General features: G+C 34.6%; 1 protein-coding gene across 1 annotated transcript; it reads left to right on the forward strand.

Moving 5' to 3' along the window:
* The first annotated feature begins 4,566 nt into the window (after nucleotides 1–4,566).
* LOC126910346 (ankyrin-1-like) lies at nucleotides 4,567–11,062 on the forward strand. Its single transcript, XM_050692839.1, has 5 exons — nucleotides 4,567–4,734; nucleotides 6,696–7,097; nucleotides 7,525–7,773; nucleotides 8,740–9,182; nucleotides 9,241–11,062. The coding sequence occupies exons 2-5, from the start codon at nucleotides 6,709–6,711 to the stop codon at nucleotides 9,975–9,977; spliced, it is 1,818 nt and encodes a 605-aa protein (XP_050548796.1). The 5' UTR covers nucleotides 4,567–4,734; nucleotides 6,696–6,708; the 3' UTR covers nucleotides 9,978–11,062.
* Nucleotides 11,063–12,808: the final 1,746 nt, after the last annotated feature.

Raw genomic sequence — 12,808 nt, forward strand, 5'->3', positions numbered from 1 at the left:
AGAAATAATATAGTTTTTGTGTTTAATTTAAATCGATATACACAATAATTATATTTTATTTAAAATAATATAATATTATACATGATATCACTTTAAACCTAAAAATATGTTCTTTTGTTGTTTGATTATGAAGTCAGTTTTTATAATACATGTAAATCGACGTCTCAAAAATATGTATGGTACAAATGATCAATAATGATTAATAAAATACTGTTGATTTTATAGAAAAATAACTTCGATCAAATGTTTTTTCAAAAACAATTCAAATGACGCATATTAATAAGTCCTATATGAATGAATCATTTAGGTCTGGTCCCAAATATATTAATTATTGCTCAATAAATACACCAGTGTACGTAATTAGCTATCGAATTTGTCGTGAGGTGATTTAACTAATAACACGAGTTTTATTAATGAATTTTTTTGATGGAACTTAATATGACTCATCGTTTTGAAACAAATTTTGAAATAATAATTAAGAGCAGTGGTGCAACTACTAGAGGCGCTTCAGTACCCTCAGTTTTTAGTACTTTACCGGAATTTTATTAGCTATTGTGTCAACTAAGAAATTTTATTTATAAATATTTATTAGTATTGTTTTTATTTTGCATTACGTTTAGGTTTTACTATTATTACAACAGAACAAATCTGTATTTTGAGTATATTGAGACATATCAACATTAAGATACCAATCACCCATAATCGTTAGTTTAGTTTTACAGCCATCTAAAAAAACTGTCGTTAATACAGACATTGTACATTATATTATAATACAGCCATCTATATTAATGTGATATATTGGGAGAATACAATTTTGCATGACTTTAACAATCTCTGGATTTTTGTTCTATTTGCACATTGCTTATGAAAATTAGTGTTTTTTGGTTGTATAGTTGGGTGTTGTAAAAATAGATGTTTTGCAATTCAACATAACTATGTGTTAATATCTAAAATTAATACAAAATTGATTAAATAAAAACAATATGAAATGTTCTGGGTAAACTCAATACAATTAAAGTAATCTACAAGAGTTAAATAAACTATTCAACGATTATTATTGCATTTCAATTGTATTCTGAGATATATTTTTGTGTAGCAAAAATGACGAACAAAATTATAGTTGAATTTGAATTTGATGTTATCGTGATGAGAACTAATCAAATGACAATTATTGGTATAAATTTAATTACAATGACTAAAGAAATTATGATTATTCTGGCAAAAGTATTTACCAGAAATCTACTAATCAACGAGCGTTTTTACAACCTTTCATTTTGTCGAGTCAATTAATTTTTTTATTTATAATTTAGTTTGGTCGCTTAAAACTCAAAAAAAAATAAAAAAATGGTTTATAAATATTATTTGAGAAGCGCTAAAAAATGCTGCCACAATTTTGGTTTCCAAAATTAGTTAGTAGAAGTGTACTGTGTCATATTCTGAGTGTATAATGTTTATTGTTATATTTTTAGTTTTAATAGGAGGTATTTAAAATTTAATTTGAGATGAACAAAATGATTATTTATTTGTTGCCATCAAATTAGATATTTAATTAAAGCTTAATGTTTTTTTTTAATTCTCACTCATTACTAGTACAAAACTAATAAGGTCAAATTAAGAAGCAGAGACAAAAATAAATTTAAGTATTGTAATATACAATGTTTTTCGATTTGTTTTGTTGAACGTACTTTAGTATTTTTAAATAAGTTACATTATTTTCTTACTCAAGAATAATATTATGTAAATTAAGAAGTGGATTAATAAAATAATTTATATAAAATTTTTGGCGAAATATAAATGAGTAATTATTATTGTAACAACATTATATTTATCTGTTACGACAGAATATGAATAAATTCAAAATAATAGATGGGATTTTTTTTTCTTTAAAAAATTAATCAATTCAAATTTAACTTTTAATCAAAATAATATAATAAATTTGTGAATTTAAAAATATAATGACGTCATATCCAAAAACAGTAAGGATTTATTTTAATAGCAAATACGTCTAGGCATCGTTTAAGAGTTCCCATTACAAAGTTTTATTTTTTTAGCGCGTTGGAATACACCTTTATGAGATTCCACTACAATCTTTATTACAAAACATAATGCGAGTCGCGTGACCCGTGTCCCATAAATATTCAACGTCCATTCGAAAGCAATAAAACAACAAAAAAACGCGATTATTATGAATTGGACATTTAAACGGTTTTTTTTACCTGCCGGTAGCGTTGCCCCTATAATAGCCCAAAGTGAAGGGTGAATATGACGTGTTTTACAATGTCATTTTTTACGATTACTATTTAACACCCAGTGGCATTGTTTCCGAACGCCGCTGGAACCACTAGAAAAATGTTACTCTGCCGAGGGACAGCTAAAAGTTTTTGACACGGACACCATCTGCGCAGGTGCCGGCGACCGGACACAGGAAATTAACAAATGTAATAAGTCCGCGTAAAAATATGTTTCCGGAATGAGTTGCGGATGTTGGCGGTTTCTCAACAGCCCAACTGTCTCCCCTAGTCATCACTGTACTCGCACTCGGCGGTACTTATTACTCAGAAATCGTGTCTCGTTCTGTTTCTTCACGCTTTACTGTTAACTTGCTGTCATTTGCCTTGGACTTGGTCCGCACGCTGCACAAGAAGATAATTTATCGGGTTACCGATCGATGCAGCCAAGAACTGTACCGGAGTACAGCTGTTGGATGTATAAAACGAAATCGTCGGCACCTCGACTGGGTACGTCCGAGTTATTAACCGAATGGCATTTAAAATAATCGAATTATGTCATCCGAATGTGTTTTAACTGCGTGCACTGTAACCGTGTGAAACGGAACAATAAATTATATTGCGAATAACATCCGTCGAGACATCCGACCTACGACTCTCTCAAGTCTACACTAAACAAATTAAGTAATTGTCGTCAGTCAGCTACGACAATTAGACGTAACCGGTAACGAGTATTTATTAATTAGTGATCCTTCGCACTGCATTAGTGCAACGCTCCAAAGGCTTCTATACCTTCACGCGGCGCACCGCACATGTCGCCCCCGTCTTTCCCTTGTCCTCCACAAGTCGATTCCTACGAATTTAGACAACTCTATTGAAAATAACGTCTGTATTTAAATTTTTTCTAACCGACCACGTTTTCGTGCGGACTTCAAAACTCGATTAGTCGCCTGTACACTACAGAGGGACTAATAAGATATTTAATTACGAAGAAATCGTATTTAAAATACGTTGACTACACGAACTTCAACAATACCTTGTGTCGTTTTCAAAATCGCCCTTTAAATAGTATCATCAAAAAAGTCAACATTATTTTCCCGACCTTCCATCAGACCTGCGATGAAATTGAAAATTAAAAAAAGAAAATATCGTATAAAACATAACTACCAATATTAGAACGGAAAATTCTTAAGATCCGACCGTATATGTATAGGTTTCTCTGTATAAAATTTGAGATACGTTACCAAAAACTTTGAGGGAGGTGGGTGACTTTTGCCATTCCGAACCACTCCCCAAAATAATGGCCCGGGGGAAATTGTAGTAAAATAAAAATATCCGAATTTATGCGCACCGCTCGCGTGTGTCTAATAATAATAATAATAATACCGTCTGATTAGTCAAAATGGTTNTTTGCCATTCCGAACCACTCCCCAAAATAATGGCCCGGGGGAAATTGTAGTAAAATAAAAATATCCGAATTTATGCGCACCGCGCGCGCGTGTAATAATAATAATAATAATAATAATACCGTCTGATTAGTCAAAATGGTTGTGTTGGAAGATGTTCATTGTTCTCCGTCATCGAGTCGGCTTAGGTTATCAACTTATTTTGGCAACAGCGAACACGAGCCCGGAGGGCCTGAACTGATGCGTGCACAATAACCTACCGGTTGGTTACACCGAGGGACAATAACAACGGGTAGGGGAGGGCAGGGGTTGCTCGTGTAGTCATCACGAGAGCTAATGCACTCGAAACGAGCAAAAGTCGACTTTCCGGCTAGTGAACATGAGACATTTGGCATTGTTTTCGCCTCGTGTATTGCCCACGACGACACCCGTAGCGCAATTGTTAATATACCGGCGACAAATACAAGAATAAGTGTCAATGGAGTGTAATTGTTGTTGCAGTCATGAAATCGAAATTATTTCGACACTGCGTACGCAAAACGCAGCGAATATCGACTTGAAAATGACATTTCTCACGAGTGTGTGAAACGAACAAACGGCCTAAAGTTGTCGTGGTACGGTCGGTGGTAGCCAATGACAATATAACAACAGCGAAATGCGACGTCGGGTGTACGACAACAATTGTATTTTATTTTTTTTTAAATCGACTGGCTATCGATTGCTTTTTGAAACAATCATCGACGAACCCGTCAAAGAGAACGCGAATTTTAAAATGTCAATTTTTTTTTTTTTTCTGCAATCGAAACTGAACAAACATTCAGTCGGTCCGGTCCGACGAGTTGTACGATTTTCAATCGTCGCCATTGGGTCTTTATCAGTTCGCCGTGGATTTAATTACCGGGCCGTAGTTTGCTGTAAACAATAATCGCATCGAAACGCACACAGGCCGGCAGTTAATGATAAGTGGCCGGTGTGTTAGTACTATCTATTTATGTTGCCGCGCAATCGGATTTTACAATTCGGCATGACGTGCAATGACAACTGTAAATTTAGTCGTCAAAACCCCGTGAGTGCAACGAGTTGCCGCCGGTGACCATTAGGTGAGTACCAGAAATATTATTGTCTAATTTGTCGATTGTCTAGTGTTGGCATTGATCGGCTCTATTGAAATCGTCGTTTTCTACAAGACTGCTTTCTTTACGACAGCAAAAAACGTTCACAGAATATCGCCGTTGTTAATTTTCGACGAGGACCCGCCGCGATTTTAGGTTATGTTGGCCGTGATGGTTATCTGTGTTAATTAACGGCTCGGTGAATTCCGTTTCGTACACAACATAATGTAATCGAGTTAATTTTTAATTGTCCGTCGATCAACAAAGGGTGAAAATAAACCGATATTGTTTTTTAACGTGTTTTCACGGGGTAAAAATCATCTGTTAAATACGTTACTCGATTGTCGCCTATTTTTTTTTTATTTCATAAACGGTTAGCACAACCCGCGAGTTGTATTGTCAAATGCCAATGCACATTTTTAGTTCACTGTACTCGTATTGTGAAAGGCAAAATTTAAATACGTCAATAACATAAGCTTTTCATAGAGACAATCCAAATTGTCGTTCGATAATATTTAAATGAAGACTTGTTGTTTGAACACTTGTTGACTTGTGTTGACTCGGCTATCGATTTGTTGTTTAATTCGTTCGATCTGGGGGGGGCGGTTTATTAAGAAATTATTTCGAGTGCAATTGGGCAAATTTTGGGTTTTTATACGACTTTTTCAGGCAAGACAATCGAATGTGCGACGCTCACCAATTCGACTGTCAATATGATTTTTGTTTATATTTTTGGACCCACTGAACCGAATGTAGACGATAACGAGACAAAATTAAATGAATCATCTCCTGTTGCATTATCATCGTCATAATTATTATTAAGAGCGTATTAAATGTTTTAATTGATCAGAGATTTGTCGACTTGGATTTGCCGACACGTCACTATTATTGTCGAGTTGTATTTAAACCGGAGACCGGATGACGACCGAATTAATAATTAGCCCAGTAGCCTATTCATAGAGAACGCCGTAATGCTCACCGTACAATTGTCAAATAAATATAATTGCAAATAAACCGCCAATCTGTAAGTTGTCTGACTCGGGATGACCGTAAATAACTTTACAAGTTATTTTTACTTAATTAAAAAATAAAAGTTCGTAACATTTATGTCTACAAAGCTGTAAAATTTGAAAATCAATGGTTACTCGTTAAAAACAAATTGTTTTAGCCATTTACAATTCTTATATTTTTAATTTTTTTTACTTTGAACTTGATACTATAACATATATTATTTCGGTATTTTATTTTTACGATCAATTTTAGTTTATTTAGCAAATTTGTCACAGATTCGACGTAGCCGATTAAAACAAATTTGAATTAGTCTTAATTCCACCTGCGTTTTATATGGCGCCATGCGTTTTCAATGAAATCGTTTCAACTGTTGTAAATCTGTCTGGACCTTCGGCTCAGTGTATTAGAACACCACTCGAAATTCCATTCACATCATTTCGTTGAAATGTTTTTCTCGATTTCTTTGAAATCGCTCAGCGTTTTTCCTTCACGACAGCATTGTTATTGAAGTTAAGTTATCGAACATGCGTTGCGACTGCAAAGTAAACAAATATGTTTGAGACTAATAGAACCGAAGTTTTCTTCAATTCGTTCACTTAATTATCTGTAAACCTTTTATAAAAGATTAATTTTCAAAAATCAAAGCCCAGTCGAATAATACCGGCGAGGCTACCAAATCATTCATTTTGCCGCTATTAAATAATGTTTTCGTAAAAAATACCATGTCGTTCAATATCTCCGACAAGCATTCAAGTCCCTCCGTCCTATGCTTTTGGACGTATTAAGGTTTGTTAGTTAAATGGAATGAGGTCCCTTTCGCCTCTACACTCGCCTTATCCCGGCTTATTTATGCCGAGTGTTGTTAGGCTATTGTATATTTTGTTTTGCACGTGATGTTTTTTAACGGGCTGATTTTAATGCGTCGAATATTTTTGCAGAACCGTGTGGGAGATGTGCGTTTATTATTACCGTAAGCGAGCTGGGTCCACCGCATTCGCCCCATTGGACCTGCGGAAGGCTATCGAACGCGGTCACTACGACGCCGTCAAACGAATGATCACGTGGAACAGATACCTTATGCACTGTCCTTCCGGTCGAACGGCCGACTATCCAATTCACGTGGCCGTGCAAACGGGTAACCAGAGAATCGTCAAGCTGCTCTTGAACAGAGGAGCCGACCCCAACGTAAGAAATGCGCATCGTAAGACTCCTATGCATCAATGCATTTTGCACTGTCGAAATCACATTATCGGACTGCTCGTCGGTCACGGCGCCGACTTGGACGTGACCGACGGCTCCAACAACACGCCGTTAGACTTGGCTACGTTAATGAACGAAAAGTAAGTTTGATCGATGGACTGTGTGAACTTGGTCAATATTGTCATGTGTGGGGCCGGTCGAATATCAGTTATCGTTTTACAAAATAATATTAAATATGATCATTACAGCACAAGTGTAATGTTTACGAATATGGTAAAAGTTAACAAAAATTAAGCGATCAAATCTATAAAATAATTAATTCGCCAGAGTTTAATCGCCCCCCCCCTAAAGTTTTTGCTGGTCCAATAAATAAAATAACTGTTATTTTAATAGGCTCGACAAATTTGCTAAATGTGTGTATTTTTTAATATTTTAAAATTAAGAACCAAACCATCAACTTTGATTAGAAATTGTAATTTATAATCGAAGGTGTGGATTGGTGTTTATTTTTAAGCCTTTATATTTTTCAAATTCAGTTATCAAATTGACTTTTATTTCTCGTAACAGACGATGTTTGGACTTGATGTTAAATTACGAAATCCCAAAAGGTGTTCTGAACAAAGCATTTTTCAAAGCTGCATCTCAAGACAACACGGTGCTAATGAACAAGTTGCTGAATCGCGGCGCTGAGATCGAGTACAGAGACGAAGTGACGGGTTTCACAGCTCTTTTGATGGCCATGAAAAGTAAACACGTTAGAGCCACACAACTGCTATTGGAAAAAGGAGCTGATCCGATGGTGCACGATTTCTTTAGGTGTGTATGGCGTTTTGGAAAATTCTATGTAACACATACGGTACAACTCGTGTTCATAATCTGTTCGTACAAAGGCCTGAAGTAGGGGGGGGTCGTGGTGTGGTGGACTATTTATAATCGTCACCTTAACTGCCGTTAGTGTTCAGGTGCGCTGTTAGTTTCAACGGTGACGCGCCTTGGCCCCTTAACCGAAATGAGATTGCGTCAGGTCGGTGTGAAAATCGTAAGGTAGAGCCAGCCCTAAATAGTGGGGGGATATAAGCTAAGGAGATAATCCATGACAAAAGCCTGTAGTATACATTTTTTAATTATAAGTTTTTTTTTTTAGAGAACTTGTGCAATATGACGATTAAGTACATTATACGTATTAATTGAAAATAATAGGTACAGACTATATAATAATTAAGTGTAGTACACAGTGTTTGTACCTTTTTATTACCTGCAACGATTTGTTTTATTCTTATTGCATAGTAATAATCATCTAAAGTGACTTGAATTGATTGGTAGGTTTAGGTTTTCTAGAATACTCCGTACGATTAAACAATTATTCTCCTTACTTATAATTTGTGAGGGGGAGGTAAAATCACACTGAAGACCATCTTCATACATTGACGCATTTTTTGAAAGTTAATTAAAATATATTAACTAAAGAACGACATATTTTTCGAAAATAATTTTAAACAACACATTTTATTAGTATTCTTTTTTAGATTGTACTTATACTTTTTTTACAAAAACGTAAACTTTTTACTTGAGCTTAAAAAAAATAAATTAAATTTTTTTTTTTATTGCAATAGTCAAAGAAAAACATCAAAAGTATTTGAAAATAAAATTTTATTCGAATTAAAAAAGGACTAGAGGGAATTTTTCACATAATTTAATTGGAGAATGTGGTTTTATTTCGATTTTTGTAAATGAAATTTCTACATATAAAATAATTATAAAAAATTATTTATTTTCTTGCAGGTGGACATGTCTGCATTTTGCTGTTTACTATCAATTCCCAAACCGTATATTGGTAGCTATTATGCAGAACTGTACTAAAAAACTTATCGACTTCAAAACATGCAATCAAGAAACCGCGTTGCACTTGGCTGCGAAGAGGGGCAACGAAACGGCGGCGTTCGTACTGCTCCGTTCCGGTGCTTCGGTGAACGGACTGGATTGTCGATCCCGCACCCCGTTGCTTACCGCCTTGCATTGGCAAAATGAGACAGTGGCCCGGTTCATCATCTACTCCGGGGCCAACGTGAACCGAGTACCCGGGTCCATCCAAACGCCTCTGCATGCCGCGGTGGCCCGCAACAATCTGTCCCTCGTCCAGCTAATGCTAGAACACGGTGCCAAAGTCGTGGACTTGAAAAACGACGATCTCGACTGGACAGTCATACACTCCGCGTGTGAAACCGGTAAGTGTCCATATGGTTAAATACAGATTAGACATTTACGTTTGTCTTGAATTTTCAGGCGATTTAAATATGTTGGCGTGTTTGTTGGAACATAGTGATCCGGAGATGTTGGCCGCTTTGCACTGTGGTCGTCGCCCGAAACCACCACTGCTTGTAGCCGCGACTCGAGGCCATTCGGGCGCTGTTAAAGCTTTGTTGGCGCGCGGCGTCGACATCAACACTCGGTCGAAAGACAACGAAACGGTATTGCACGCCGCCGTAAGAGCTAACAACGCGTCGTTGGTGGAGCTCCTGTTGAACGCCGGTGCCTGTATCGACGCTCGAAATTCGTTGACCGCTTCACGTCCGCTCGACATATCAGTGTACACCTGGGGACGGCGGGTCACAATCACCGCACATCTCGTGCACTCGGACCGCATGGCCAAAGCCGTAGTTCGGCACGACGTAGACACCGTATCGTTCTTATTGTCTTGTGGCGTCTCGCCCAACATGACGACTGAAGCGTACGGGTCGCCGTTGCACGTGGCCGTGAGACATCGTCGGTACGAGATGATGGCCACCATATTGTCGTCCGATAGGAGTCGCACCACCATCCGACACAACGGCGTCACACCACTCGACTACGCCACCGACATGGGTGACACAAGGGCCGTCAAGATGTTGTTGTGGAAGAACATGAGACGCAGTAGACACTCGAGTTTGATCAGAACGAACGCCAAAAAGATGACGGACAATAAAAAAGCGTCCAGGGCGTTGCCCAAACAGGGAGACAGCCCCAGACGTACTTCTATTTGACAATGTAATTATTAATAGGGGGGGGAGAAGACAAGCCTTTTGTTTTGCTATCTTAATATTATTAAGGTAAATCAGAAGTTAGGTTTATCTTTTTTATTTTTCATTCAACAATTAGTTATGTAGACCTTTAGAGACGACAAATGACTAATGATTTGATCCTTTTTATTCGATTCGTTTTTCATTTTCTTCTAATTTTTAAGTTGTTTTATTCATTTGAATTGGGCAGTTGCCGATATTTAATTTATTTCATCTCATTATTATTATTATTATTATTATTTTATCAACTAGCGTTATTTTTAAATGTTTTGTACAGTGTTAACATAAATGTTCATTTTTGAGGTTTAATTGCGCAGCGAGATGATATTTCTAGAAATATGTTGCGTTTAGACTTATATTATTATAAAAATGACAAAAAAAAAAATAATACTAACCAAAGTATGCGACTGTGATTTATTTTATATGCTATTTTAATTTAACTAGACCTATGACCAAGGCCTAACATAACATTTAACGTTTTTATTCTTTTGTAAAATTGTTATTGCATTATGAGTTATGACCATAATAATAAAACCTTATATCTCAGAAAAATGTTGAACTAAACAATAATATTAATGTTTAAAACAATAAAATAATGTACAAAATTATTTGTTCCAAGTTATATGTATTAAATTATTTCATTTTACTTGCTTTCGCCAATCCGTACAATATGACAACAAAAGTTAAAAATAGTTTTTTGTATACCATATACATTTTATAGTGACTTAATTAGTTAAAGCTTTTTTGTTGTTTCGGCGTTAAGATACTTGAATTATGCAGAGATAATCAAGTCATTATAAAAAAAAAAATTATATCTGGTTTCGATTAAACATTGTTTTAATAAAAATTTCCTATGAAAAGTGTTGTGCCCCAACACCCCAAAATACAGTTTTTAAATTAAGATAATGTTTCAGTATATAAAAAAAACAGTAAGAATAAAACTACTTAATATTTGTGTGTTGATAATATTTCATAATTGTTTCAAAACTAACGTTACGTTTTTCACTGTAAAAATTTTTGTTCTAAAATAAATATAAATCTTTTAAAAATTTGCCTTATTTTGTAATTTAAATATATTTAGTCTAGAAGATACTGCCTTTTTTAAAAACTCAATCACAAATACATTTTTTTAGACATGGTAAAGTATAATATTGTAATTTATTTGATTTACAAAACTATATCATTTTATGATTTATTTTTATTTAAAATTGATAGTTGCGAACAAAGTTTTATTTATGAATTAGTTTTTTTTTTTTACAAACATTAAATTTATTTCATCTTATATCATTAAACGTGTAAGAAACTAAATGTTGTATTTCTTATTGAAAATGTTTAGCCAAAAAATACGTTAAAATGTGATTTTTAACCGTAACGCTTTTCGTAGTCGAATTTCAATAAATGTGTTTTTTGTTTGATGTTATTTATGCATATTTTAGTTTTTCAAGACAAAAGTTCTGAGTAAACTGAAAAAATATATATTTTTTCTTCAGCAAAGTAATTTAGGTGTCATCAACTACAAACTGCGCCGGACGCTTAAACTCTAATTACACCAGTTTTTCAACCTTTCATTCGATTTATATGATTTGTTTAATAACCAGAAAATCATTAAAGTAAACGTCGTCATAACTTATTAGATAATAAAAATAATTGTTGTCATTCTTCCTTTTGTTTTGCACTTTAACACGTCATTTTCGTTCGGTTTTACTCTAAACATTTGTTGATTCGCCATCAACAATCTATTTTTCTTTTATGAAATGTTTTCATGTTCGTACCATTGGTAGTATTGTTGTTGAATTCAATTTTTTTTATTCGAATTCAGATTTTTCAAAATTATTTTTACTTTTTGAAAATAAATATTTTTTCAATGATTGTTTTCAATTGTTAAAATGGCAAAAAAACTGTACGAGTTGAATTTTTCTTTTTTGGAATTTTCGTTTTATTTTATGTGAAAAATGATTATTTTTAATACTGCGCTTTGATAAGACTTATGTATGTTGATAAAAAATGTGTGTTGTTCAGCTGAAGGGTTCTTATATCGATCTAAGTCTAATATCGTTGTTACATCTCATAAAATATAATATATTTTTATTCATATCGGTACCTAATTTCGTAAAAAATGTTACACTTTTTGATATTGCTATTTGAGTGCTATAAAAATTCTACACTACTAAATACACAAAATGTAATCAATAAGAAAATGTTTTACAAAAGAATTACTACTCAAGTATTTAATCGTAACAAATAACAAAATAATTTTATTTTGCAATTATTATTGTTTACAATCGCTGAATATGTTTATTTTATTACATATGAATTCTATTATTATCTTTTTTTGTTTTATCGAGTCATTTAATTGGATTTAAAACGAACACAACACATGGCCGTTTATGAAATGATTTTCTCGCTGCTTGCACGCCGACTATGATAAAAGTACACAATAAACGGATCGCTACACTGCAAGTCACGGCACTGGTTTTATTAACACGTATATATTTTTTTAATTCTAAAACAATTGGTGTTTACTCGAAGTCCATTTGGTCTGAAGTGTCTTTAAAACGGTTAAATGCAACTCCGCGGTATTGTAATGATCAACTGATCAAGTGCACGGCCGTTGTACTCTCTTGGCAGCTCGTGAATAATGCAACACGAATGTGTACACGGAACTCATTTGAAGCCCTCAAAATGGGGTAAAAATGGTGTTATTCGCAAACAGTACGGTAAACATTGTCGGCGAATTTGACGCGCTCGTGTGTTTGGCGAAGTAGTCGCCGGCAGAACACAATAATAGCGACAAC

The sequence above is a fragment of the Daktulosphaira vitifoliae genome, unplaced genomic scaffold, assembly GCF_025091365.1.
Source record: "Daktulosphaira vitifoliae isolate Bord-2020 unplaced genomic scaffold, ASM2509136v1 Scaffold_1, whole genome shotgun sequence".
In the NCBI taxonomy this organism is placed as follows: domain Eukaryota; kingdom Metazoa; phylum Arthropoda; class Insecta; order Hemiptera; family Phylloxeridae; genus Daktulosphaira; species Daktulosphaira vitifoliae.